This window comes from Vanellus vanellus (assembly GCF_965231255.1).
Source record: "Vanellus vanellus genome assembly, chromosome: 3".
Lineage (NCBI taxonomy): Eukaryota > Metazoa > Chordata > Aves > Charadriiformes > Charadriidae > Vanellus > Vanellus vanellus.
Window position 1 is genome coordinate 128,816,349 of NC_138907.1, and position 27,986 is coordinate 128,844,334.

At 56.9% G+C, this 27,986-nt stretch overlaps 1 protein-coding gene across 3 annotated transcripts in view; it reads left to right on the forward strand.

Moving 5' to 3' along the window:
• Positions 1–299: 299 nt before the first annotated feature.
• Positions 300–27,986, forward strand: part of OTOF (otoferlin) — a gene marked incomplete at both ends in the record, with an annotated part of 118,536 nt that continues 90,849 nt past the window's right edge. For all 3 annotated transcript variants that reach the window (XM_082481596.1, XM_082481597.1, XM_082481598.1), the window contains 3 exons: positions 300–378; positions 9,499–9,557; positions 19,463–19,551. In XM_082481596.1, the coding sequence (XP_082337722.1) occupies positions 300–378; positions 9,499–9,557; positions 19,463–19,551 (227 nt within the window). The remainder of the gene's footprint in view (positions 379–9,498; positions 9,558–19,462; positions 19,552–27,986) is intronic.

Consider the following 27,986-nt stretch of genomic DNA (forward strand, 5'->3'; position numbering starts at 1 on the left):
AGAGGAAGGGAGGGGAGGAGAGAGGAGGGGTGGGGAAGGGGGGAGGGAGGAATGGGAGGGGAGGGGAGGGGAGGGGAGGGGAGGGGAGGGGAGGGCCGGCGGCGCCGCTGCTGAATAATTCAACACTGGGTGGGAAGGGGGGGGGGGCACCGCTCCGCGCACCGCACCGCGTTTGGGAGCGCAGTCGGGACCGCGGCACCGCGCATCGCAGCGCGCACCGCACCGCGCATCTCTCCGCGCACCGCCCCGCGCTCCGCACCGCACCGCGCATCTCTCCGCGCCGCGCCGCTCCGCGCACTATGGCTCTGCTGCTGCAGCTCCGCACCGTCTCCGGCCTCCGCGGCAAAGCCGACCGCATCGCCAAAGCGGCTTTCCGAGGTAGGGGGTGTCGAGGGGGGGGTGGGGGGTTGTCCCGGGACGGGCTGTGCCCCGCCGCCCCCTGCCTCAGTTTCCCCACCGTGCTTGGGTTGGGAAGGGGGGGACGCGAGCCCACCCTCCCCTCCCCGTTTGGGGTACCAGAACCGCTCTCCCGGGGTCCCCCCCGCCTGCCTGCTCCCGGTCTGGGACGGCGCAGCCCCCCCATTATCCCCCCCATGGGCAGACCTTGGCGAGGAGGGTTTGTCCGGGTGAAGTCTCAGGGTGACCCCCCCCCCCCCGGGAGAGGGACTGTGCCCCAACTGGGGGAAACTGGACTCCTGCCGTAGGGTGAAGGGCTTGGTGGCCAAGCTGTGCCACCAAGGAGGTGTCACTGGAAGGGGCAGGAGGGACAACTTGCCTCGCGCCGGGACCCGCCGTCCGCTTGGGCTTCTTCTAAGGATGCCGCGGCAGCAGCGTTGGTTCTCCTGCTCGGCCCCGCGCCAGCTCCGACGCTTCCCAAGGCAAGCTGCAAAAGGAGCGAAAACTCCCCAGGGATGCACAACCGTAGCAGCCGCCAAACCTTTTCCGAGCCCCCCTCCACCCCCAAGGGCTTGGGGCAGGCTCGGCGTGAGCTGGCTGCGTGGTGCCGGATCCGTCCTCCCACGGGCGGGAGCCCACCGGCGGGGCAGAGGCGGCTGTGGGACGGTTTGACGGGGACAGCAATCCCTCCGCTCTGCGGACGCGCCGCGGGAGAGCAGGGGGGAGCAGGTATTTTCATCGCCTCCCAGCCAGCCCTGCCTGAAGTGGCCTTCCCTGCACTGCTTTAGTGCCCGTAGTGTCATTAAAAAAGCATAATTACCCCCGTATTTCCCCGTCCCTGCCTCCCAGCGCCAGTGCAGGGGGCCAGGTTACGCAGGTTAAGTAACACCCCTGGGAGCAGGTCGTACCCCCGAACCAGCGCTGGAGTGGTCCCAGCCCTAAGCCACCTCTGGGGACACCCCACCACCTCCCCTGGCCGTGGGGAAGGGGGGATCTGCAGGAGGACCAGAGGCCGCCACGGGTTTCCCTGGTGAGGAGGACCCGTATTTCCAGTCCGGAGCGTGCCTGGCCCCAAGCCCACGGGGCACGGATCCGTCCCTGCCTCAAGATCTTTGCCTAAGAGCCGCTGTGAGACCCCACAGGTCCAACCGACGGGTGGTGTGAATGACACCGGCTTTGAGGTGCTGCCTCGTCCCTGCCACACCGCCGCGGCTGGCAGCCGTGCTGAGCGGCGCCTCGAGATGCCACACTGCGCCCGCTGTGCTCCCGCTGCACCCACCCTCTCCTGCCCCTGCCGCTTCCCTCGTCAGAGCCCTTAATGGGGCACCAGGACGTTTCTCCAGGGCTCCCCATATTCCCATCCCCGTCGTCCTCCCAGGCGCGAGCTGGCTGCCACGCCGTGCGGGACTGCCATTGCTGTCACGCCGTCCAGGGAGGACGACACTAAATTTCACAGCTATTTCCTTCCCCGGTGCTGAGTCGCGAGGAGCTGGGCTCCTCCTGGACATTTCTTCCCCACGGAAGAGGTTTGGTGTCGTCTTCGAGGACAGTTGGGTCAGGGTTCGGAAATTTTTTTTCCTGGTAGTTTGCTGCAATCGATTTCTGTGCAAAGAGGGGGTTTAGTGTCACGCTGTGAATGTAACAGGTATCACCGATACCTGCCTCTTCCCCTGCTTGTCCCGGGCAGCCGTGGAGCTCGTGACCGGGACACCCGATGCTGGTGTCTTCTGCAAGCTCCATCCTAGGGGAGAGGCTCCTGGTGACCAGACCCAGCAGGGCTGGAGCCTGAGGTTGTGGCGAGCAAAATCCTACTGCTAAAAGGGTGGTGGAGGTGGCTCAGGGAGCGACCCCCCACGTGGCTGGGTCGGGGGAGGGGAGTGGGTTGGGACCGACCCATCCCTCGGACGGGATGGCCGATGAGAGGGGTTTGGTCTCGTTCCCTGTTCGTGCCGCTCGGTGCGTGCCCAAAGCTGCAGCAAGCCTCGCCTGTATCGGGCACAGCAGTTTAACATCTTACGTTAACGTTTAGCTCCAGAGCCTATCTACATAGTCAGTAGTCACCACGAGTGACCACTTGAGTCACCATCCCCGGATGTGTTTAAGAGACGTTGAGATGTGGTGTTGGGGGATATGGTGTAGGGGAGAACTTTGTAGAGTAGGGTAGATGGTTGGACTCGATGACCCCAAGGGTCTCTTCCAACCCAGACAATTCTATGATTCTGATTCTATGATTCTACATCTTCCCCAAATTCCTCGTCCCAAAAGAGGAACCTGTGGAGGCAGCTCCGTGTCTGCCCTGCGGACAGGGAAGTCCAGGGGCAGGTCCCCTGCGTAGCTCTGAGACGCAGGAGCATCGGTTCGGGTTGGGGGAGAGCACTCAGCCTGGGGCACCTGGGGCGAATACGAGACGTGGATCCAGGACAGGACCTTGCGTGGGGGACAGGACCTTGTTCTGGATGAGGGGACTGGATTTATCACACCGTGAGGACACAGAAGCAGTATGATCCTTGTGGAAAGGTGAACTTTCTGACACACCGAGGGGTTCAACAGTTGTAGTAATAGTAAGATCGGCGTTCTCACACGCTCGCAGTCTTTTCTTGATGTGCTTTATGGTACTTGTGAGGATTGGCTCACGCCACGTTGCTCCTTGCCTTGGAGGAGCCGGGGCCGGGTCCCGCAGGCGCCTGGGCTGGACCTTGTCCTGCCCCGGTGGGTCCCAGCGGTGGGTTTCAGCCAGTGGCTCCTGACAGCAGTCTCTGGGGATGCACAGCACCGTGTTGCATTGCCTTCTGCGAGAAGGCTCGCCTGCCCCCGGGGCGTTCAGGGCACGGCCGTGTTGCAGTTGGACTAATGGGTGCGTAGGCACATCCCGGAGTTGAGAACAGGGTCTGCTCCCCACCGGGTCCCACGCTGGAGGTGGCCGTGAAGCGTCCCAGCACTCCGGGAGCTCGGCACACGGATGGGGCTGAGCTCCTCCGGTGTTTAGTGTCTCTGTGGCACAGGCAGTGCTTTGCTGTCCCCTTGCCCCGTGAGAATCTGGGAGTGATGGGGAGCAGAGTCATGGCACGGCGAGTCCAGTGCTGCTGTGGACATCCCTTATTTATCCTGTTGGCTGTCTCATCCTCTCTGACCGACTCTTGAGATCCCTGGCTCTATTTTTGTGCTTTGATTAAAATGATGCTGCACCATCACTGCTCTGATCCCCATCCATGCTGGCCATGGCTCTTCCCTCCAACCAGCGTCCATCCAAGCTGCCCCAGGACTGCCCAGCCTCGGGCTAACCCCTACCCTGGGATGGGGTGGGATGGGATGGGATGGGATGGGATGGGATGGGATGGGATGGGATGGAGCCAGGCATGTTGGTCTGGACCCCCAGTGCCAGACCCGGGTGATTGTGCCCCTTTGCTGCGCTCTGCTCTGCTCTGGGGAGACCCCCCGCAGTGCTGCCTCCAGCTCGGGGGCCTCAGCACAGGAGAGACATGGGGCTGGTGGAGAGGGGCCAGAGGGGGCCCCGGAGATGCTGGGAGGGCTGGAGCCCCTCTGCTGGGAGGACAGGCTGGGAGAGGTGGGGGGGTCAGCCTGGAGAAGAGAAGGCTCCGGGGAGACCTTATTGTGGCCTTCCAGTGCCTAAAGGGGCTCCGGGAGAGCTGGGGAGGGACTCTGGGTCAGGGATGGGAGCCGTGGCACGAGGGGGAACGGTTTGACACTGGAAGAGGGGAGATTTAGGTGAGATATTGGGAAGAAGTTCTTTCCTGTGGAGGTGGTGAGCCCCTGGCGCAGGTTTCCCCGAGAAGCTGTGGCTGCCCCATCCCTGGGGGTGTTCAAGGCCGGGTTGGACGGGGCTTGGGGCAACCTGGTCTGGGGGGAGGTGGCCCTGCCCAGGGCAGGGGGGTGGACTGGGTGGTCTTTAACAGTCCCTTCCAACTCAAACCATTCTGTGAACATCCTGGCATGGATCGTCGTGTTTTGGTGCCATAGTGTCTAGAGGGAAGAGTCCCCTGCCTTTCTCCAATTCCTTTAGAGGGAACTTTAGACCCCTTCCGCGTGGAGCGTGTTGACTTTCACCAGCCTGGCGTCCCTCACTGCTCCTCACAGCACCGGACAGGTTGAGTGTTGTGTTGATGCTCCTCACCACCCCGGTTTTCCTGGAGTTCCTGAGCGTTGCAGAGAGGGATGCTCTTCGCTAGTCAAGCTGCCGTCCAACCTCCTCCTCCCTCTCCTCACCCGCCGGCAGCACAGCCCGGGGGGTCGGGCAGAGCTCCCCAAGTGGGTGTTTGTTCATGCAGCCAAAAGCACCTGTTATTGCAGGAAAAGAAGTTAAAGAAAGAGTTCGAGTCGGTGTGACAGGCTGCCGTGTGCCCTCCTGCAGGTGGGCAGTGCTCTGCAGCGCTGCTCCACTTCAGCTCAGGTGGGAGATGAATAAATCACAGCCTGGATAAAAGCGTTCCCGAGAAAGGGCTGAGACTGACAGCCGTGTGGGATGGCTACGGAAGAACGCTGCTCCTCTTCTCCCAGCGATCCCCGCGCTGCCGGCGGCCCCCGTGAGCCGTAGCGGCACTATTTGCAAATGGGAGAAACTGAGGCACGGACAGGAGAGCTCCCAGTTCTGCACCCATGGGACAAGCTGGGTTATCCAGGTCCCAGTCTGGATGTGGAGGGAAGAGGTGGGCTCTGCAGGGTGACCAAAATCTACTCCCACCCCTGAGCGTCCGGGAGTCGTGTCCCCCCACGGCGTTGGGTTTGACTCACTGAACTCCCAGGGGATGCCCCTACCCTGGGAGGGTGGGGGGTGATGTTAACCAACAAGATCCCTCACCTTTATCACCCTCCCGGTTGTTCGTAGGAGATTTGGGGCTGGTTTTGAAGTCCAGTGACCCATAAGGCACCCACCGCTCCCCAGCGGCCACCCTGTGCGTGCTCCAGGTTGGCTGAAAAGGGCTCCAAAGCCCCAAATCTGTTGCCGTTGCAGCTCTCCACTTCTCCGCCTCTTTGCTCTGCAGGTGAAACTCAACTAGGGGTGGATTTGGGATTTTCTGCAAATCCTTGCTCCTCAGGCTGCCTGCCAGGGAAGAGCAGAAAAATAGTGATTTTTCTTCAGCCTGCCCATTTCAGGGGTGTTCCCTCCTGTCCCCCAGCAGGGACGGAGCTCGTACAGGGTCTCTTGGCCGTAGCAGCGTTTTCACTCTTAGACCAGCCTAATTGCGTTTGGAAGGAGAAGACTTGTGCCCCGGTGCAATTAGAGAGCTTGTCAGCTAATTGATCACAGATGGAGTTATAAAGAGCTTCTTGGCGAGGTTTCCCCTCTGGATTGGTGTGTGTAAATGAGGGAGATCACTCACGGATACCCCCTGGAGCACCACCGGGCACCGGTGGATAACGATTCCGCTGTAATGAAACATCGGCGTGATGCTTGCTGGCTTGGGAGAGGATGGAGCAGGGAGGGTCCCGCCGTGTCGGCTTCTCTTGAGTTGTGCTCTTCAGAGAAATATTTCAGGTGGCAGATTGGAATGTCTTCTCCCAGATACTGCTCCTAACAGCTGATTCACGCCCTGATGGGGACATGTCTCCTTGTTACTTTGGTCCCGTATCTACATGAGGGTGCTCTGCAGCCTCCCCTTGATCCCGCACCAAGGGTGAGATGGTGGCTGTGCCTCTGGCATCTGGCGCCTGTCCCATCGCCTAGGAGGTGTGGGGTCCTAGAATCACAGAATGGGTTTGGTTGGAAGGGACCTTAAAGACCATCCAGTCCACCCCCCTGCCCTGGGCAGGGCCACCTCCCCCCAGCCCAGGTTGCTCCCAGCCCCGTCCAACCCGGCCTTGACCACCTCCAGGGATGGGGCAGCCACAGCTTCTCGGGGCACCCTGCGCCAGGGGCTCACCGCCCCCACAGGCAACAATTTCTTCCCATTATCTAATCCAAATCTCCCCTCTGTCAGTGTGAAACCGTTCCCCCTCGTCCCACGGCTCCCCTCCCTGACCCAGAGTCCCTCCCCAGCTCTCCTGGAGCCCCTTTAGGCACTGGAAGGGGCTCGGAGGTCTCCGCGGAGCCTTCTCTTCTCCAGGCTGACCCCCCACCTCTCCCAGCCTGTCCTCCCAGCAGAGGGGCTCCAGCCCTCCCAGCATCTCTAGAGCCCTACTCCTGGTGGCTCCATCCCAGCAGAGGAGTGGACCCATTCCCATTCCAGGTCCCCTCTGTTGGGCGAGGAGGGGCCGGGCTGCATCCCACTGCAGCTCCCATCCCACCCCATGGAAAGCAAGGAGGGAACCAGCACTGGGGGCAACCAGCGAGGTTCGTGGGTCTCCTCCACCCTCCCCCAGCGTCGCTTGGCATGAGACACATACAGTGCTGTGCCTATGCGCCCGAGAAACTCGTGCATCCGTGGGTGAGGTGATGCATGGCAGGGAACTGGGAGGGTGCTTCGGGATACTGGAGGCACCTCCTGGGTTTGCGTTACCCAGGTGGGACGCTGCCGGCAGCAGAAAGCCCAACAAAATGATTTTCCGGCTCTCCTCGCGTGACAGTTAAATCAGAAAGGAGCGGGCTATGGGGAGGGGGCGTTCCCTGCGAAGAGCCGTGCCGGCAGCGTCCCTCAGTCTTTGGTAAAATACACTGAGAGGTGACCCCCGCGGCAGCGAGGGCTGCCCTGGCCTCCGCTCTCCCCGAGGGCAGGCTGTCTGCGCAGCGCTGGGCCCAAACAGGCCTCGCGCACAGAGGTGTTTTTAATTACCCGGGAGACAGTTTTCCTTCCTGGAAGGGAAGGTCTCGATGTGATTCAGTGATTAAATATTAGCATTTTTATAAGTTTTCCTCCTGCCGTGTTATGAAGTGCGGAGTGCAGAGGAGGGCAACGAAGCTGGTGAAGGGCCTCGCAGGCAAATCCTATGAAGAGCGGCTGAAGGAGCTGGGACTGGTTAGTTTGAGGAGGAGGAGGCTGAGGGGAGACCTCATCACTCCCTACAACTATTTGAAAGGACACTGTAGAGAGGTTGGTGCTGGTCTCTCCTCACAGGTAATTAATGAGAGAACAAGAGGGAATGGCTTCAAGCTCCACCAGGGTAGGTTTAGACTGAACATTAGGAAAGAATTTTTCCCAGAAAGGGTGGTGGGGCATTGGAACAGACTGCCCAGGGAGGTGGTTGAGTCACCATCCCCGGATGTGTTTAAGAGACGTTGAGATGTGGTGTTGGGGGATATGGTGTAGGGGAGAACTTAGTAGAGTAGGGTAGGTGGTTGGACTCGATGACCCCAAGGGTCTCTTCCAACCGAGACGATTCTATGATTCTATGATTCTATGATTCTATGAAGTGGATATTAACTAGAAATATTGATTTGGGGGGTGTGGGTGGGTGAGGTTATCCTGCGGGGAGCAGCTGAAAGCCCGGGCCAGCCTATGAGCTGGGGCTCCTTGGGGAAAAACCTGATGATTTCAATACCAAATGCACGTGCTTGGCTGCTCTCCCTGGGCTTCCCCTCCCCAGCAGCTCCTCTCGTTCCCCTCACCGGGGGCTTTCGAGGCTCCTCTGCCTTCGCAGGCAGCGCAGCTTGAGCTCCTCGTCCTCCCCGAGCCCGTGCCCCGGGGCAGCGCCCAGTGGACGCGGGGCCGCGGAGGTGGATGGATGGAGGGATGCTGCCATGGGGGTGGCCTCGTCCCTGCGGTTGGGCTCACACGTGCAGATGCTCTGCTCTGTGCAGGAGCTGGGGTGGTTTTCTTGGGGAAGCTGCTCCCAAATCTCATCCCTGGGCTTTGAGGACGCTTCTGGGTGTGTAGACCTGCAGCCCAATACCCCAAAGCTTGAGGAACCCCTGTATAACCAATGTAAAAGCCACTGCAGATGCTGCCACCATCCCCATCCCCATCCCCATCCCCATCCCCATCCCCATCCCCATCCCCATCCCCTTCCCCATCCCCATCCCCATCCCTATGCTCTGGTTCATCTGCAAGACTTGAACACACCGATAAGGTACGCTCCAGAAAAACCTTCTTCATTAGCTCTTAAAGCAGGTTAATGTGGTGTTTAGTGCCAGTGTGGGGGAGCTGAAGCTGGGTTCACCCTCTTGCCTGGGCTGTGTCCCCTCTACAGCCCCTTTGCACAGACACACACGTGCCTGCCGCACTGTCACACCTTCGCAGATGCCTTTTCCCTGTCCCAGGCAATGCCCACAGCCTGTGCTCCATCCAGACCACCGCCACAGATCCCAACCCCGGGGTCTCACTGCCACTGGTGCTGTGCAGCCCCCACCTGTGTCTCCTACCCCAGCAGCCCCTCGCATCATAGAATCATAGAATGGTTTGGGTTGGAAGGGACCTTGAAGACCATCCAGTGCCCCCCCCTGCCCCGGGCAGGGCCACCTCCCCCCAGCCCAGGTTGCTCCCAGCCCCGTCCAACCCGGCCTTGAGCACCTCCAGGGATGGGGCAGCCACAGCTTCTCGGGGCACCCTGCGCCAGGGGCTCACCGCCCCCACAGCCAAGAATTTCTTCCCAATATCTCATCCAAATCTCCCCTCTGTCAGTGTCAAACCGTTCCCCCTCGTGCCATGGCTCCCCTCCCTGACCCAGAGTCCCTCCCCAGCTCTCCTGGAGCCCCTTTAGGCACTGGAAGGGGCTCGGAGGTCTCTGCGGAGCCTTCTCTTCTCCAGGCTGACCCCCCCACCTCTCCCAGCCTGTCCTCCCAGCAGAGGGGCTCCAGCCCTCCCAGCATCTCCGGGGCCCCCTCTGGCCTCGCTCCACCAGCCCCATGTCTCTCCTGTGCTGAGGCCCCCGAGCTGGAGGCAGCACTGCGGGGGGGTCTCCCCAGAGCAGAGCAGAGCAGAGTGCAGCAGAGGGGCACAGCCCCCCCTGGCCCTGCTGGCCACGCTGCTGGGGATGCAGCCCGGGATGCCGGGGGCTCGCTGGGCTGCCAGTGCACGGTGCCGGCTCCTGGTGAGCTTTCCCCCCCGCACCCCCGAGCCCCTCTCGGCAGGGCTGCTCTCCATCCCGCCATCCCTAGCCTGGATTTGTGCATGGGATTGCTCCGACCCACGTGCAGGACGCTGCACTTGGCCTTGGTGAACTTCACGATGTCTCACTGCAACCGACCTGTTTCTCCTCTCCCCTCTCCAGGGCTCTCCTTCTACACCCGAGTGCTTGAAAACTGCGAGGACGAGGCCAGGTTTGATGAGGTAAGAGAAGACGTGTTTTCCTCCTGGTCTGTCTCCCACATCTGGTTTGCTTTGCTGTGTCTCCCTGTCCTGTTCCCCAGTTTAAGTGTGTTGGCATCTTCCTTGTCTGCTGCAGGGTTTCTCCTGGGAGGCACCAAATGGGTCCCTTGGCCACGGTCTGGCTGGGGCTGAGGACACGGTGCTACCCGTGCCGTGGGAACAGCCCTACAGCATTTCCCCTTGGGGTGATTAATTAAAAAAAAAAAAAAAAATCCACGCTTGCACTGAAGTTTCAGGAAAAATTGCTCGTCTCCACTGGGCAAATCCCACTGGGCTCTTGGCTCTCCTTTTCCTTGACTTGGGGGGGGAGGGGGGAAACTCCTCCTTGTCTCAAATCTCCGTTGGCTCAGTTGCAGACGCTCAGGCTGCCAGCCCCCCTCCCCCCGTCTGCGTCCCTCGGCTCCCGCGGGGCGACAAGCCCATTGATCTGCTTTGGGTGCCCATCGCATGATGGATCGGCCTTCAGCGCTCGGCTTTGGGCTTGGGAAGGGAGGGAGAAGGAACCGAAACCCAGGTTCTGTGTGGCTTTAAAATACAGCCTTTTCCTAAGCAGTTACCAAGAAAATATTCTGAGATGATTGAAATAGGGTCACCCACACACGCAGCGAATAGAGGTGCTGCTAAGAAGCCACGTTCAGCATGGAAATATGCTTTCAAAAGGGAATGGATGCTTCTTCTGATCGCTTTGTGTTTCTCAAGAAGATAACCTGTTAGCAGGGGCTGGAGGATACCAGAGGTTATGAGGAATATTAAGATCTTTAAGTTGTTTATCGCTTTCTAAAGCTTTTTCCACCTTTAGAAAAATACGGTTTCACCCTGGTTCCAGGCGTGAGGTGTTTTTGCAGGGTGATAAATCCCGTGGTGCTCCCAGCTTGCGTGGCCAGAAGCACACCCAGCTCCCCCTGCCCCGCTGCGCCCTGGCACGGGTTAGTCCTCGCTCTGGGTTTTAGGGGAAGAGCTTAAACTCAGGCTCCCCTAAACTGCCAGGGAGGATCAAGGGGCAGAGGGATCCCAGGGCACGGCCAGGGTGGGATGTGCCACCGGTACCCGCAGGGCTGCACGGGGTTGGTGGGGCACAGGGAGAAGGGGGCTGGAGATGTGCCTCCAACCACGCTCCTACAGAGCCGAGGCAGCCGGGGGAAGCTGCTGCTGCTAATGGCATGCGGGTTTCTATACATCTGCACGCGGCAATCTGTTAGTATAATAACTGATTTGAATAACAACCACGGAGGTGTGCAGCAGCGGAGCTGCCTGCATCGCAAAACTCTTTGTGATTTGAATGAGGAGATGCTTCCCTGCCGGGGCCGGAGGGCTGGAGGCTCCGCTCGCTGCACAGCCGTCTGGGAGCATCCCAGCCGCGCTCTGAGCATCCCAGTTGCATTCTGAGCATCCCAGCCGCGCTCTGAGCATCCCAGCCACGCTCTGAGCATCCCAACCACGCTCTGAGCCCCCCAGCCACGCTCTGAGCATCCCGCACAGCCATCTGGGCACATCCCAGCCATGCTCTGAGCATCTCAGCCACGCACTGAGCATCCCGCACAGTGTGCATCATATTTTCATATAGAGGTGATGGACATGTTCATAGATGACAATAGTTCAGCCATTCAGGTAGGGCGTGAGGAATAAGAAGCCACTGCTGCCCTTCAGTCATTGGTCCATCTGTCGGTATTTCTGCTGACTCTGTCGGAATAGAGAAGTCTATGTCATCATAGAATCACAGAATGGTTTGGGTTGGGAGGATCTTCCCAGAGCGAAGCAGAGGGGCAGAATCCCCTCCCTCGCCCTGAATGATTGCCCCATCAGTCAGGCTTTTATCCTCAGGGTGGTAGAGGTGCAGTCCTGGTTGCACTTCCCCTTAAATTAAATCTCTCATTTCTCTTGCAAAGGCACGGACCTGCTGGAGCGGGGCCAGAGGGGGCCCTGGAGATGCTGGGAGGGCTGGAGCCCCTCTGCTGGGAGGACAGGCTGGGAGAGGTGGGGGGGTCAGCCTGGAGAAGAGAAGGCTCCGCGCAGACCTCCGAGCCCCTTCCAGTGCCTAAAGGGGCTCCAGGAGAGCTGGGGAGGGACTCTGGGTCAGGGAGGGGAGCCGTGGCACGAGGGGGAACGGTTTGACACTGGAAGAGGGGAGATATAGGTGAGATATTAGGAAGAAATTTTTCAGTGTGTGGGCGGTGAGCCCCTGGCGCAGGGTGCCCCGAGAAGCTGTGGCTGCCCCATCCCTGGAGGGGTTCAAGGCCGGGTTGGACGGGGCTGGGAGCAACCAGGGCTGGGGGGAGGTGTCCCTGCCCAGGGCAGGGGGGTGGGACTGGATGGTCTTTAAGGTCCCTTCCCACACAAACCATTCTATGATTATCTCATGCTGCTGAAGGACTCCCTGATGCAATGGCCACGGGACAAGGAACCTGCCGTGAGCTAGGGAACGTGCCTTGGGCTGCCTGGAGTAATTAGCTGATGAGGCTGTCCAGGAAAGCAGATATTTCCCTTTGGGTGTATACACAAGGCAAGTCATCCTGCCATTGCTGACAAGCCCAGCTGATGAACCCTAGCCAATAAAATTTTATTATCGCATCACTGCAGCGCTCAACTATTCCCCACGCGTGGCTATCCCACAGGGGGCTTTTGCAGGGAGGTGGTGATGGTCTGTACCGCTTGTGAAGTGCACAAAATGGAGCTGTCTTCTAGATGAGCCCCGCTGGCTGGAGCAGTATCGAGGGGTGCCAGCTCCCTCACGCAGAGGTGATTGCTCCACTCTGTGAATTTTTGCCATTAGCTGCCCGGCGAAGGGGACCACCCTTGGTGCCAGTGCACCTCTCTTCCTACCGGTGTGGAGTAGCTGGGTGGTAATTTCGGCAGCTAGGCTGTCAGCGGGGCGGGCTGTCCCGCAAAATGAGGTAATCTAGAGAGGTCCATGGCTCGGAGAAGGTGCTGTGCACAGGAGACACCAGTTTTGATGCAGACTGTGGGGCAGGAGGTTCTCTGCACCGGGCTGGGATGCACGGGGGGGGTGTGGGGTGTGGTGAAAAACCTGCAGGGAAACCCTGGGTGAGAAGCTTCAGAAATGATCCCATTTCCTCCTGTTTTCCCCTCAAAATGGGGTAAAATGGTGACCTTTTGTCTGGGAGCAGCGGTTTGGGTGGGGGGACGTCTCATCCCCCGTGTGGGGAAGGCTTTTGAAGCTGAGCTGTCCAATTTCTCACCTCTGTGAGAGGAGAGAAAATGGGGTGAGGATGAAGAGGATGCTCTCTGCCAACAGAAAATTCACATTAGCTTCATGTGAAGCCAGAGGTTGGGGTTTTTTTTGGCGGTGCTAATGAGTACATCAGCCTTCCCTGCCACCACTTAACATTCATGAGGACCCGTTATACCAGGCTGAATTTGGGCTGCCCCAGTGGTTTCCATTTGTTTGGTTTCACTCGCTTCCTTTTGCAATTATTTTTATTTATTGCTTAATGAATAATGCAAAGCCTGTGCTTCCCCAGGGCCTGGGGAAGAGAAGCTGCTGGCTGTTCCAGAGGGTAGCTACGGCACTACGGCTGTGTTTTACCTTATCAGGAACGGCTGCGTTGTGTCCTGCCTGCACCCCAAAGGGTTTCTTCTTGGAGGGACTTGTCCTGCAGCTCTCCTGGTGCAGGAGGAAAGGGGACTCCGGTGGTGGTGCTGGGCATGGAGAGCCATGGTTGGGTCCTGTGCGGTCTTCCTTGCCTGCATTCGGTCTCTCCGAAAGGGTCCAGGACATGCTTAAGTGCTACTTAAGTCAAGAGAGCCGAGTCTCAGAGCTGCAGCCTTGACCTGCACAGCTGGAAATGCCCTCCCATCAGGCTGGGAGATGACAGGCAGGGTGAGCAGGCAGCCAAGGCTCCCGGCTGCTGCAGAAAGAGGGGAGGCATGGCTTAAAAAGGGGAGACATGGCTCAAAAAGGGATGACATGGCTTAAAAAGTGGTGGCACGGCTTAAAAAGGGGACACGTGGCTTAAAAAGGCCAATGGCATCCTGGGCTGCACAGGGAAGAGTGTGGCCAGTAGGTCGAGGGAGGTCATTCTCCCCCTCTGCTCTGCACTGGTGAGGCCACAACTGGAATACTGTGTCCAGTTCTGGGCTCCCCAGTTCAAGAGGGACAGGGAACTGCTGGAGCGAGTCCAGCGAAGGGCAACTAAGATGATGGAGGGATCGGAGCATCTCCCGTATGAGGAAAGGCTGAGAGCGCTGGGACTCTTTAGCCTGGAGAAGAGAAGGCTGAGGGGAGACCTTCTTATGGCGTACAAGTATCTAAAGGGTGGGCTGAAGGAGGATGGAGCCTCTTTTCAATGGTTCCCAGTGACAGGACGAGGGGCAATGGGCACAAGTTGGAACACGGGAAGTTCCGTTCAAATACACGGAAACACTTCTTTCCGGTTCGGGTGACAGAGCACGGGCACAGCTGCCCAGGGAGGGGGGGAGTGCCCTTCTCTGGAGAGTTTCCAGACCCGCCGGGATGCAGTGCTGAGGGATGTGCTCCGGGCAGTCCTGCTGTGGCAGGGGAGTGGGGCTGGGTGATCTCGAGAGGTCCCGTCCAACTCTGAAACGCCGTGATTCTGTGATTCCGTGAAAAAGGGGTGACGGCTTAAAAAGGGGAGGCATGGCTTAAAAACAGGAGATGGTTTAAAAATGGGAGACGGCTTAAAAATGGGAGACGTGGCTTAAAAGGGGGAGGCATGGCTTAAAAAGGGGTGACATGGCTTAAAAATGGGACACGGCTTAAAAACAGGACACATGGCTTAAAAACAGGACACATGGCTTAAAAAGGGGACACATGGCTTAAAAAGGGGAGACATGGTTTAAAAACAGGAGATGGTTTAAAAAAGGGAGATGGGTTAAAAAGGGGTGGCATGGCTTAAAAACAGGAGACAGCTTAAAAATGGGAGATGTGGCTTAAAAACAGGAGACGTGGCTTAAAAGAGAATGTCATGACTTAAAAACGGGACAAATGGTTTAAAAAGGGGCGAAGTGGCTTAATAAGGGGTGGCATGCCTTAAAAAGGGGAGATGGCTTAAAAACAGGAGACAGTTTAAAAAGGAGAGACATGGCTTAAAAAGGGGTGGCATGGCTTAAAAACGGGAGGTGTGGCTGAAAAAGTGGTGGCACGGCTTAAAAAATGGAAGACACGGCTTGCAAAGGGGTGGCGTGGCTTGCAAAGATGCCCTTTCCCAGCCCACTTAAAGCAGTCTCACTGGGAGTGTCGACTTCTGCATTCTGCCAAGGCATTTCTCTGCCTCTATCTTTTTTTTTATTTATTTTTTCCCTTCGTTAGTAAAACCAGATAAAATTGACCCAGCGAGTATCACTTGCTTAGCTTCGCACGGGGCTTTTAACAATAAACCCAGAAAGGAGAATAACCAGGCAGCCAGGCGGGGCAGGAGGAGGGCAATGAGAGGGGGGCAGCCTTTGGGGGCAGCCGCGGCCCCGCGCGATGCCGCTGTGGCGGATGCGCTCCCGGACCTCATGGGGCCGGTGGGGATGGAGCGGGGGGAGCATCCCAGAGGTGGCCAGGATGGTGCTGAGCCCCACGCCGGGCGCTGCTTGCTGTCAACTCGGCTATCAACAGCGGTGCCGACGCTGCCAAGTGCTGCTCCAGCTGTGCTGCGCTCTGTCCCTCTTCCACATCTGGCACACAGCTGGACCAGCCTTGATAGGGGGTGCTGGCACAGCGGTCCCCCAGGGACGGTTTTCTCCTGATGGGTCCTGGAGCGGGACGGTGTAGCAGGGGCTCCTGCAGCCACCCCGCTGTAACAACCCCCCAGCACGGCGGTGACGGGTAGCGCAGGGTCTTGTTCTTCCCTTTCTGTGCTTCCCTTGAGCCTTAAATGCTGTCTTGTTCCCGGTTCCCACTTCTTTCTTTGGTGCATCACACTCATCTTTTCTCCCATGACCGCGTCCCCGTTACTTTTCCCTACAGAAATGTGAAGTGCAATTTCATAGAATCATCAAATCATGGAATGGTTTCGGTTGGGAGAGACCTATACAGACCACCCAGTCCCCCCCTGCCCTGGGCAGGGCCACCTCCCCCCAGCCCAGGGTGCTCCCAGCCCCGTCCAACCCGGCCTTGAACACCTCCAGGGATGGGGCAGCCACAGCTCCTCGGGGCACCCTGCGCCAGGGGCTCACCGCCCCCACAGCCAACAATTTCTTCCCAATATCTCATCCAAATCTCCCCTCTTCCAGTGTCAACCCCCCCCCCCTCCTTGTGCCACGGCTCCCCTCCCTGACCCAAAGTCCCTCCCCAGCTCTCCTGGAGCCCCTTTAGGCACTGGAAGGGGCTTGGAGGTCTGCGCGGAGCCTTCTCTTCTCCAGGCTGACCCCCCCACCTCTCCCAGCCCGTCCTCCCAGCAGAGGGGCTCCAGCCCTCCCAGCATCTCCGGGGCCCCCTCTGGCCCCCTCCACCAGCTCCATGTCTCTCCTGCGCTGAGCCCCCCGAGCTGGAGGCAGCACTGCGGGGGGGTCTCCCCAGAGCAGAGCAGAGCGCAGCAGAGGGGCACAATCCCCCTTCGCCCTGCTGGCCACGCTGCTGGGGATGCAGCCCGGGATGCCGGGGGCTCGCTGGGCTGCCAGCGCACGCTGCCGGCTCCTGGCCAGCTTTCCCCCCCCCGCACCCCCGAGCCCCTCTCGGCAGGGCTGCTCTCCATCCCCCCGGGTGCAGGACCCTTGGTGCATCTCCGCAGGCAACAAGGAACAGCTTCTAAAAAGCCAAATGAAAGACGTGAGGCAGCCCCTGGCTTGGTGGGAGAACACAGGGCGCAGCCTGAGGAGCCGAAGCCCGTACGTTCAAAGCAGAAGTACGGCGCGAAGGTTTATCTCGGGAGGCAATCAGCTGTGGAAACCACTTACTCGGGAGCGTAATTAAATGCTGTTGCTTGAATTCTGGCATGTCTTTTTTAACTTTTTCCCTGTTAAAACGCATTCTGACTGAGCTACAAGGCATATCTCTCTTTGATTTAGGAGCCTTTGAGTGAAACACGAAAATCCGCAGACCGGGTTGTTTACGAGGTCAGACTGAGCGACTCTAATAATCTTCCCCAGGCTTAAAAGATAATAATAATGATAATAAAAAAATAGCTATCTTAGGAGGGAAACCATATCACACAGTTCCTTTGAGCTGTTTTGGTTTTCTTTCCCTGCGGAGGCTGAGGTGGCTGTACCTCAGAGCGATAAGCACAGAGATTTGCATCTTCATTTGGCCGCCGGGCTGACTTGCCGTGGTCACACCTCCGCCCACAAGGTGATGGACATGGTCTGGGTGCTCCAGATCCACCACCCGCCTCTCCAAAACACTCAAAATCAAGGGGAGGACAGGGAAGCTGAGAGCAGCTTTGGGGGGGTTGGGGGGTGCAACGCCCGGGGATTCACTGGTGCACGGGGCAGCGCGTTTGCGAAACAAAAAGGGGGAAAAAATAAGTTTGTAAAAGTCGTGGCTGGGTGCCACAAGTGGGTTGGAGTGGTTTTCCAACAACGGGGATAAAACTGGGAGGAGGCTGAGGGTGAGCAGGCAGCCCGGTCGCGGGCTGGGGAACACGGTGCAGGCGTTTGTTCGCAGCCCGAGGGTCTGCGTGCCCCTTCCTTGTCCCGTCAGGGGGGGTTGGGGGGACCAGGGTGCACCTTCCAGAGCAGGGTGCCTTCCCCTAATCCGAGGCATATAGTCACGGCTGGACAGTCTCTCCAGAAAGGAGTGTGGTCCCCTCCCGAAGGGGCTCGGTTTGTGCCCGGGACGTGCCGGGGTTTCTCCAGTGATGGAGAACCCGGAGGAGGAGTGTTGGTTTCGGTAGGTAACCTCTAAGCATCTAAGGCAAAGTGGAGGGATCCCAACCCTGATTTTTAAGCCCCAAACGCAGAGCATCTGCGTTCTGTCCCAAGCGACTCAGCCAAATCCAGGGGCTCTGCAGCAGAATTCGGATCCGAGCCCCTTTCCGAAGCCCAGCCCCAAGAAACCAGGGGCTGCAGCCTGAAAGGATGATTTCGCACGGTGGAGAATGGTACCCTGCGTTGCGTTCCCCAGGATTTTAGGCAAAAGTCCGAGTGCTTTGAGCAAATCGCTTTAGCGGCTCTGGCCGGGCGAGTCCCTGTGGAGCTGGAGGTGTGCGAGGAGCGCTCCCGGGACGATACGGCACATGGCAGAGCGCGGCAGATGGAGTGTGCTCCTCCGCACCGCCCACCGCATGCCGCCCCCCCCAGAGTTTGCTGCTGATGGGCTGCGGCGCGAACATCCCCGGACGAAGTTCTCGGCACGGAAAGCTGTCAGCGAGGCTGTTCAGCGGGGACCTCGGGAGCCTTTCTAGGCCACCGCGCTTTCCAAATCTGTTATTTTTCTGCCTGACAAAGCTCTAACCGAGAGGGGGGAACCTGCACGTCCTGGGCAGGGACTTTTTACTGGGGCATGTAGCGATAGGAGGAGGGGGAATGGCTTTAAACTGGAAGAGGGCAGGTTCAGATTGAACCTTAGGAAGAAGTTTTTCCCTGTGAGGGTGGTGAGGCACTGGGACAGGTTGCCCAGAGAGGCTGTTGAGGCCCCATCCCTGGAGGTGTTCAAGGCCAGGCTGGACGTGGCTGTGGGCAACCTGGGCTGGGGGGAGGTGTCCCTGCCCATGGCAGGGGGGTTGGAACTCCATGATCTTCAAGGTCCTTTCCAACCTAAACCATTCCATGATTCTATGATTTCTGTACCTTATCTTGGTAGCCACGCTTGAGCTCTGGGGTCTGGTCACGGTTGGATGCCATGGTCTTGAAGGTCTCTTCCAACCTGAACAATTCTATGATTACAGAAGACCGAACTGTACAGCAGGACTTAGGATCATGGAATCACAGAATGGTTAGAGTTGGAAGGAACCTTGAAGATCTTCGAGTTCCAACCCCCCTGCCCTGGGCAGGGACACCTTCCGCTGGACCAGGAGCCCTGAACAGTCAGGGTAGGACAACTTCTCAGCCTGGAGAGGCGTGGTGATGGCAGGATGGGATTGCTGGTTGCGTTTATCAACCTGGCTAGTACTGCTGATGGAGGGAGCAGAGAGCAGTGCCCGTGCTGTGAGGGGAAGGGCTGAGTTCCATCCTCACAATGGAGAGCCCAGAGTAAATCCAGCTGGGGAATGCCGAGTCAGGCTGGGCCATAAGCAAAATTATATCACTGGTGTGGGGCCATTTCTAGTTTTCTTATGTATTTCATGATTTATTTTTTTTTCATTTGCTTCCTTGACTCACTGCAGAAAACGTAAAAGGAGGGGAAAAATAGCTTAAAAATGAGCGTTGGCATATTTCTGAAGAGTCACTAATTTCTTCCTGTGAAGTTGCTTGCTGAGCGCTTTCCTTTCAAGGCTCTGAAGGCGGTCCTGCCGCTCCTGCAAGCGATGCAGGGCTCAACCCCGCTGCCTCCGCATCTGGGGCGTCACAGCACGTTCCCGCCGATGCACCAAGGGCTGCCCGGCAGTGGGGTGTGCTTGGCTTCGGGAGGCCACAGGACACCCGTGACTTGGAAGACTGAGGCCAGCTCAGGTGATTTAGCCTGGCGGATGGACGTCCCACCTTGGGAAGCAAAAAAAACCAAAAAACATCACAAATGAAAGTGATTTTTATATATTTACACATACGTTTTCTGTGTATGTATAAATGCGTAGATGTGTAGATGTATAAATGTAAAACGGGTATATATAAAACATTTATACACATTTGTACAGTGTATATTAATAGTCATACTATATATACAAAATATTTGGCACCGAGGCACATTCTTATCGAGACCTGTGTAAAACAGCCCTGCCTGCCTTTTTGCTGGGAAAAAAATTAGGCTAATTAGCCTTTTTCCATGGTCATCTCAGCTCCATCTCCCTCCCATCCTTTCTCCGCAGACCTTCCGCTGGCCGGTGGCAAGCAATATCGATGGGAACGAGATCCTGGAGATCCAAGTGTTCAACTACAGCAAAGTCTTCACCAACAGGTAAGAGCGTGGTCTGTTCCTCCTTCCCACCAACCCCCCAGGTCCTCTGTGGTGGGAAGAGGGAGCTCCTGCTTGGGCTGGAGCCACGTCCCTGTTTGGGGTGGAGGCTGGAGGGTGAGGAAGACATTGGTGATGTCTCCTGAGAAAGGCAAGGAAGCTGAGATGGAATGTGACAGCTCGGCGGGTGAGGATGCTGACCACCAGCAGCTAGATGGGGGTCAGTGCCATGTCTGTGCCATGGTTCTCCCAAGGTGCCGCCGTTTGGTTCAATACAGTTTGCACGTGTTTTAGAGAAGCGGAAATCTTTTTGGTTAATTATCAAGGTGGACGTTGATACCTAAATGGAGTTCCCCAGCTTTTGCAAATTTTGCAAGTATTTATTTATCTTATTCTTGTATTTTTTTTTTCTCACATAGATACTATGGCGGTTGCCAGGACTTATGTAGAGTGTTCAAAGTTATGAACATTTTTTAAAGTTTCTTACAGTCTAAGTTTTGCCCCCACGTTAATAATGAACATGAGAGAAGGAAAGTTTGTCTGTCCCTTCTGTCAGCCTTGGTGTATCTCCTACATTTGTCCATGCTGTCGTTGCAAAAATATGGGAGAATTTGACAAAAACATGGTGGCACACGTGAATTGTCCTACAGAACATTTGCACTGACATTAAAGAGGGGAAAGAGAAAAAAAAGAGCCGAGGAAGGGCTCTTGCTTGTGCTTGGACGTTGCACTAACATTTTTGCCCTGAAATCCAGTCTCTTCCCCAGCTGGAGCTCAACATCTCCCAGGTGCACGTTCAGGCAAAAGCTTCCTTCAGAGCCAACAAAAATGAGGAGACAGACAGATGGCATGCAGGGCAGGCGTGCTAAATATACATGATTTAGAAAAAAAAAAAAAGCAAGCCACAAAAAAAAACGCAAACAAAAAACAGCAAACAGAGAAAAAAACCCTCCCCTTGTTTTTCTTTTAAGTAGGAACTTGAGTAGCAGAAGGACAGTTGAAAAAACTTGCTTTATTCAGTTGCTGTCTGGGAGGAGAAAGGCAAAGGAGCCCCCAGAGGGTCCCAGCCCAGGTGGATGCGTTGGGTGGGGGATGGATGGCAGATACAGGCAGAAGAGTGGTCCAGGGCTGGTGGGGAGGTCTCAGCTCCGCCGCAGGAGCCATATGTAGTACAAGTTACTTTGAGTTGTGTTCAGACTGTCTCCTTTAGGCACCTGCATTGAGATAGCACAGTTGTGGCGGCCAATAAGTTCCTGAGCGATGGGCACATGGAATAGGAGATCTCAATTCTTTCTGCAGCCCCCAACTGTCCCAGGGTCCGTGTGAGAAGGGACTCCTCAGGGGCTGTGGGCAGCAGAACGAAACACAGACTGGTCAGGGTTGGAAGGGACCTCTGGAGACCATCTTGTCCAATGCCCCCGCCAAAGCAGGGGCACCTACAGCAGGTTGGGCAGGAACGCATCCAGATGGGTTTTGAGTAGCTCCAGCGAAGGAGACTCCACAGCCTCTCTGGGCAGCCTGTGCCAGTGCTCTGCCACCCTCGAGGTAAAGAAATTCCTCTTCATGTTGAGATGGAATGTCCCGTGTTCCAGTTTGTGCCCGTTGTCCCTTGTCCTGTCGCTGGGCTCCACTGGAAAGAGTCTGGCCCCATCCTCTTGCCACCCGCCCTGTAGGTATTGATCAGCATTGATGAGATCCCCTCTCAGCCTTCCCTTCCCCGGGCTGGACAGCCGCGGGGCTCTCAGCCGCTCCTCACCAGAGAGGTGCTCCAGTTCCTGAGCATCTCCATAGCCCTCCACTGGACTCTCTCCAGTAGTTCTCTGTATTTCTTGACCTGGGGAGCCCGGAACTGGCCACGGTATTCCAATGGGATGGGCGATGGGAGACTGACATGCACAGATGCAGACCTGGAGATCCACCTCCTTCCCCAGCCAGTGTCAGCTCCAGCCTCTGGAACCTGCTCTTCATGTTGCACCCAGGACAGCAGTGTTTTTTCTTTGACTGGATGCTCCTTCAATGCCTTCCTTCACTTTCTACTCCCCCGGTGCGAGCATACAGCCTGCACACTGCCATGCATTTGCACGGGCTTAGTGCAGCCGTCAGCTGGACAACACGAAGGGACAGAGCATCCCTCCATCCATGATGATCCCTCCATCATCACCCAGCCGAAGGGAATGAAAACACGCCAGCTGAATCAGAAGCTTTCGCCCTAACAAGCCGCACGTCAAGGTGTGCCCAATTTACCTCCTGGACAGCAATGCTGCGTGCTCTGCACACAAAGGAGCAATCCCTTCGCTCTCTGTCTTAAAACCTGAAAGAAAAAAAAGATCCACTGGAAAGATGCAATAAAAAGCAGAAAGTGATGTTTTTCTGCATCTGGAAATGAAGAACCATCACTGTTCCTCCATGGAACTGGGAACGGGAAAGGCCAGGGCGTACCAGCAGGTTGCACTGGTTAGAGGCTGAGAGAGTGACCACTTCAGGTAATTCCTTCCACTTTCAAGGTGACCAAAGTCTCTTAGAAATTTCCAAATACCCAACACAAAATGAACATCCAGTTAGTTCAGCCAAATTGCTTCAAGAGCCTTTTTTCCATTGGTGAGCTGCATATGCAAAGAGATTGGCTGTATCACGGAATCACGGAGTTTCAGAGTTGGAAGGGACCTCTAGAGACCATCCAGCCCCACTCCCCTGCCACAGCAGGACTGCCCAGAGCACATCCCTCAGGACTGCATCCAGGCGGGTCTGGAAACCCTCCAGAGAAGGGCACTCCCCCCCTCCCTGGGCAGCTGTGCCCGTGCTCTGCCACCCGAACCGGAAAGAAGTGTTTCTGTGTATTTGAACGGAACTTCCTATGTTCTATCAGCTAGCCAAGAGCCACTTCTGCTTCCAGGACGACCTTCTCTTTTATCATTCTCATCATTTTGGGCATTTTCCTCAGTTTCCCTTTGACTCGTGAGGGCCTGGGCTGCCGCAGAGGATCAGCCTTACCTTTGAGCAGCAATTGCTGATGCTGCGGGGGAGCGGGCTGCAGCCTGGGATGAAGCCTACATAACTTTTTCTTCCACTGTAATCTTCATTAGCTCAACTGCTGCTTGCGTGCTGCGACTCCATCGTCAGCACAGGATCACAGAATCACAGAATGGTTTGGGTTGGAAGGGACCTTTAAAGGCCATCCAGTTCCAACCCCCTGAGGGACACCCCCCCCCAGCCCAGGTTGCTCCCAGCCCCGTCCAACCCGGCCTTGGGCACCTCCAGGGATGGGGCAGCCACAGCTTCTCGGGGCACCCTGCGCCAGGGGCTCACTGCCCCCACAGTGAAGAATTTCTTCCCAATATCTCATCCAAATCTCCCCTCTGTCAGTGTCAAACCATCCCCCCTCATCCCATGGCCCCCCTCCCTGACCCAGAGTCCCTCCCCAGCTCTCCCGGAGCCCCTTTAGTCACTGGAAGGGGCTCGGAGGTCTGCGCGGAGCCTTCTCTTCTCCAGGCTGACCCCCCCACCTCTCCCAGCCTGTCATGAACTGAGCAGTGCCATTAACTTTATTTCTCACCACTAAGGGATGGCCAGATCTGCAGTGAGCCGGAATCTGGTTCCAACACCCCATGAGAATTGGCTCCTTCCATCAATTTAGTCTTCCCTCCCACAAATGACACCCCCCCCCCCCATGCTGTGGGTCGTGTCCCAGGGACACAGGCATCTGAGCTGGGGCAGTTGGGCTCCCCCGTCGTGGTGTCTACAGCACATGAAACCAGGAGCATCTCTGCCCGTTGCTGGGCAGGTATTTTCTTCCCTCGAAAGCTCATTTGCAGTCAAAGCACCTCTCAGTCTTGTTTTTGAGACGGCCGCTCTTGGCACCTCTCATTGCGTGGTGGTTTTTACCGTCTCACATCATCTTTGCGGCTCCTTATCCCACTAAAGATCAATTTCCAGCTGAAGCACAAGGCGCAGGCGGGATGCGTCCGCTGCTGCCCTGCGTCTCCCCAGCCCTACAGACCAAGGATGAAACACTTCTCTCCTCTCCCCCATCCCTCCTCCGTCCTTGCAGATCAGCGTTAATTGGCTGTTTATTCGCCATGCCGGGCTGATGCTGCACTGCCCTCCCCGGAGCTGTTGCTTTCATGGAAGTCAGGTCCATTTTCCGCCAGCCTGAGGTGCAGATACGGCTTCTTGGCGGTGTTTTTTGGTCCTTTTTGTCTGGCGCAGGCACATCCCGAGGTCCCTGCTGCTCTGCGTGGCAGCCCCCGCTCTCTCCTGGTTGACTGCTCTGTCAGTCTTCACGTTATTTGACCATCTGATTGCAAGTTATTTTTACGTCCCAGTCACCGATGTAGTAGTCACGGGCTTAATAGCAAAATTGCACCGGGGCACTGTCCTTCCAAGACGATTCTCAGCTGACGCCTTATTTTTAGAGTTTCTGCATTAATCTGCTCCTGTTGGCGTGCAGCACCGAGAGCAGGCAGCGTCAAACCAAACATTTCGCGAGAACCCGCTCCTTTCGGGCCGTTACCAAACAAACCGGCTCCAAAGAAGCAAACCAAGCTTGTTTTGACAGGCTCTGTCTCCTCATAAACCTACCGTGAATGTCATTGATTACACTCCTGTCTTTAATTGCTTCTTCGTTGAGTCCTGTACAGGCTTTCCTATTCTTTTCCGAGGATGGCTGCCAGGTTAGCCCGGCTCTCCCCGTCCTCCCAATATGAACCCTTTGCTGTGCTGGGATTTCTCTGTTATTCCAACTTCATTAAAAATTGATATCGGTGGATCAGAGGCTGCTGGTTCTTTGATGATGGTTATCCACAAACTACCCCTGACCTGCAACTACCAACGGAAATACTTATCCAGCGTATTCGCCTGCTTTGCGTCGTTACGGGCTGGAAGAGGAGCTGCTGTTTCTGGGATACATTTGCCTTGAAATCACAGAATCACAGAATAGTTTGGGTGGGAAGGGACCTTTAAAGGCCATCTAGTCCCCCCCCCTGCCCTGGGCAGGGCCACCTCCCCCCAGCCCAGGTTGCTCCCAGCCCCGTCCAACCCGGCCTTGAACACCTCCAGGGATGGGGCAGCCACAGCTTCTCGGGGCACCCTGCGCCAGGGGCTCACCGCCCCCACAGGAAGGAATTTCTTCCTTATATTCAGTCTAAATCTCCCCTCTTTCAGTTTAAAGCCATCACCCCTTGTCCTATGGTAGCAGGCTCTGCTGAAAAGTCAGTCCCCATCTTTCTTACGAGCCCACTTTAAGTACTGAAATGCCGAGCTTGTCCTCCCCGGTTAGAGCCTCCTCTCACCCCGCTGTGGGGTGCAGCTGGACCAGCGTCACCACAGCCTCAGAGCAGCTGCCCAGGGCGGCGGTGGGGTGTCCAGCACAGCGGTGGAGCATCCAGCACGGCGGTGGACTGTCCAGCACCTCCCTGCAGATGTTTGCCAGAGTTTAATTACCCGTTCTGTCTCTCTCCACTAAATTAAAAAGCCCTTCAGGTTAGAAACAGTTTCCTCATGCTGGCATTAGCAGGCAGTGGTAAAATGAACCTCCAAGCCTGTCTGTGACAGTGTGTGTCCAGTCTGGCCCTCAGCAATTAAGAGGCCCCGCATGGCGTGCTCTCCTTGCTGCCCGTCTTTGCTTTGGGCCGTCGGAGCAGCTCATCCCGGCAGCCCAGCCCAGGAGAGGAGCTGGGATCAGAGAGCCCCTTCGGCAACCACCAAACACCAAACAAGGCATCTTCCCTGGGAATCAGGGTCCCAAAAGGGGCTTCATCTTCTCTCGCTGCAGTGTAGGTGTCCATGGGGAGGTAGGGCTCAGCTTAGGTGCCCACATGGATCTCCAGTGCCCTTTGAGTGTCCAGCTTCTGGAAGGACCCGTGTCTCCTGTAGATCCAAAGCTGTATCCGCCAGCCCTGTGTTTGTCTCAGACATCCCAGGACAAATCCATGGCAACGGGGACTCATGTTTAGGGGATGGAGCTGAACCCCCAATGGCTGGAGAGCGGTCTGGGAGAGCCAGGACCAGCAAGGCATGTCTGGCGTCGGGGCGATGCGCTTTGGGCACGAGGAACTGAGAACTGGCTGTGGCTGAAGGTTGGTCTGAAAAGGCTGAAGTTCCCTGAAGCAGAAGGCAACTGGGACCCCAAAGAAGGCAACGACAGAACAGCCTTAGTCCAACCCTATAAGCCGCCTACTGGCAGAGGAAGGAATACGTTTCAGATCTGAGCATCCACGGCAGGAACCAACCTGCAGAATAGACTACTTCAAGGCATAAATATAAAGGGATTCGCCAAGAGTTTATATTCAGACTCACAGCATTCCTCCTGCTGGCTAAGAAATGTCCACACCGGGATATTAGCAACAAGGCACGGCCAATGAACCTGCCCCATCCCACCACCGGCAGTGATCTTGCCTCAAGGGGATGGAGGGGATCTGTGGTACAAAACCAAAAAATTAAAGCCCGGGGCCACAAGCCAGTGCCATAGCTGCGGCCCATCCTCCTTGCACAGAAATGAGTTGGAGGAGGAGGATGGACAGACATAAGTCTTGGAGAGGAGGGAGAGGAGTGGGGAGAAGCAGAGCCCTGGCGCTGGGGCTGGGAAAGGTGAGCCGCGGTCTCTGAATAATTCACGTGCAGCTGATTAGGGCTATTTATCAAAGCCCCAGATAAAGGCATGACACCTGATGCAGGTCCACCCTGAATAATGGAGGGGGCCGGTGCCCAGCTCATTGAGTTGCTTTTGTTTCCTGCCTCGGTGGCCATCAGCATGCAGCTAATTAGCTAGTAAGATAATCCTTTCCCGGTCCAGCCGGTGCCTCAGCCTCCTTAGAGCAGCTGACTGCGTGTCAGCTCCTCGGAGGGGCCGTGGGCTCCGGTGGGTCTCGGCTCTGGGATGGTAGCTGTCCCTGGGAGTCGTGCCCAAAGAAAGGGGCAGAGCATGGAGGTGGGGAGATAGTCCATGAGGACAACTCAAATGGGCAAGACCAGTGGTGCCACCAGCTCAGAAACCTGTCTCCAGCCCCTAACTGGGCAGGGCATTCCCAGGCTGGGACTCTGTCCTCCAGCCGAGAGCCATCGAAACCAGCCCAGGGATGCCCTGTCCTGGTGCGGGTGGATGAGGGACACTGTCACATCCTGCCCATGGTTAATTTACTGGTTGAAAATGCTCCACACAAGAGAAGAACCAATAATCATGGGTCACAGAAATATAGAATCACAGAACGGTTTGGGTTGGAAGGGACCTTTAAAGGCCATCTGGTCCAACACCCTGCCCTGGGCAGGGACACCTCCCCCCAGCCCAGGTTGCTCCCAGCCCCGTCCAACCCGGCCTTGAACACCTCCAGGGATGGGGCAGCCACAGCTTCTCGGGGCAACCTGTTCCAGTGCCTTACCACCCTCACAGTGAAAACTGGGTCCTACACACCCATCCTGCAGACGTGAGATGCTTCATCTGATGCCATGTATCCCATCTTGGAAAGCAGGTGGTGAAGCCAAATAACTGCTGCATGGTGGGATGACCTGGGTAAAAATACCAAGTTCCTACTGGAACTCTATTCATCTCTGTCCTTTCTCTTCTGGTCCTCTGGGGAGACCTGCAAAATACCTTCAAGATGGGTGAAAATTTGTAGGATGTGGTCCCACAGTGAAGAGCCGTGGGAGAAGGCAAGAGGAGGAGGCAGGTCCATGATGCGAGGTCCCAGATGTGGATTTGAGTGTGTCTGAGCAGAAGAAGACACTGCGGGACACGTACGAGTGACATGGGGTGGAGGACCGTATGCACAGGAGAGGTGGAGATGCAAGAAGCAAGTGGAGGTGAGACATCAGAGGATGGCCGTGTGGTGTGGCAGCCACAGAGCATCATCCCTGAGGCAGGAGGTCCGGTCCCTGCTGCTGCTCCCACTCCTGACCTGCTGGGACATCCTGGACAAGCCTCTTCTGGGCCACATGTTTCCCTTGGGCATGAAACTGGGACACCACCAGTCAACGGCCACATCCCTTAAGGGTGAGGAAGGCTGCGCAGAGCTTTCGCTTCGGAGTGGTTTGTTTTCCTCTGTGTCACTGTTTTCCTCTCCGGGGCGAGAAGCAGTAACTGGATCTGGTCAAAGACCAAAAGCCACATTACAAACCCGCCGGGTCCCCGCCGGCCCGCCGGGCGACGCAGCGGTGGGGGCACAGATAACATCCCCCTGCAGGAAACCGATACCCCTGGGGAAGAGGCGGGAGCTGGCTCTCCTTACCTGACAGAGAGACAAAGAGAATAATACCAAAGGTTTTTAATACAGCGCTGTGCTCTCCGGCGTAGAAATAGAGCTTTGTTTTGTCCTTTGTGCTCCGGCTTCCCCAGCAATTTATATCTTCGCAGGATTCACCTCGTTTTGTGTGAAACTGCCTCCAACTTGCAGAAAGCGGGGTGCTCACCGTTTCACCCGCGGAAAACAATCTGCTGCAGAGTCGCT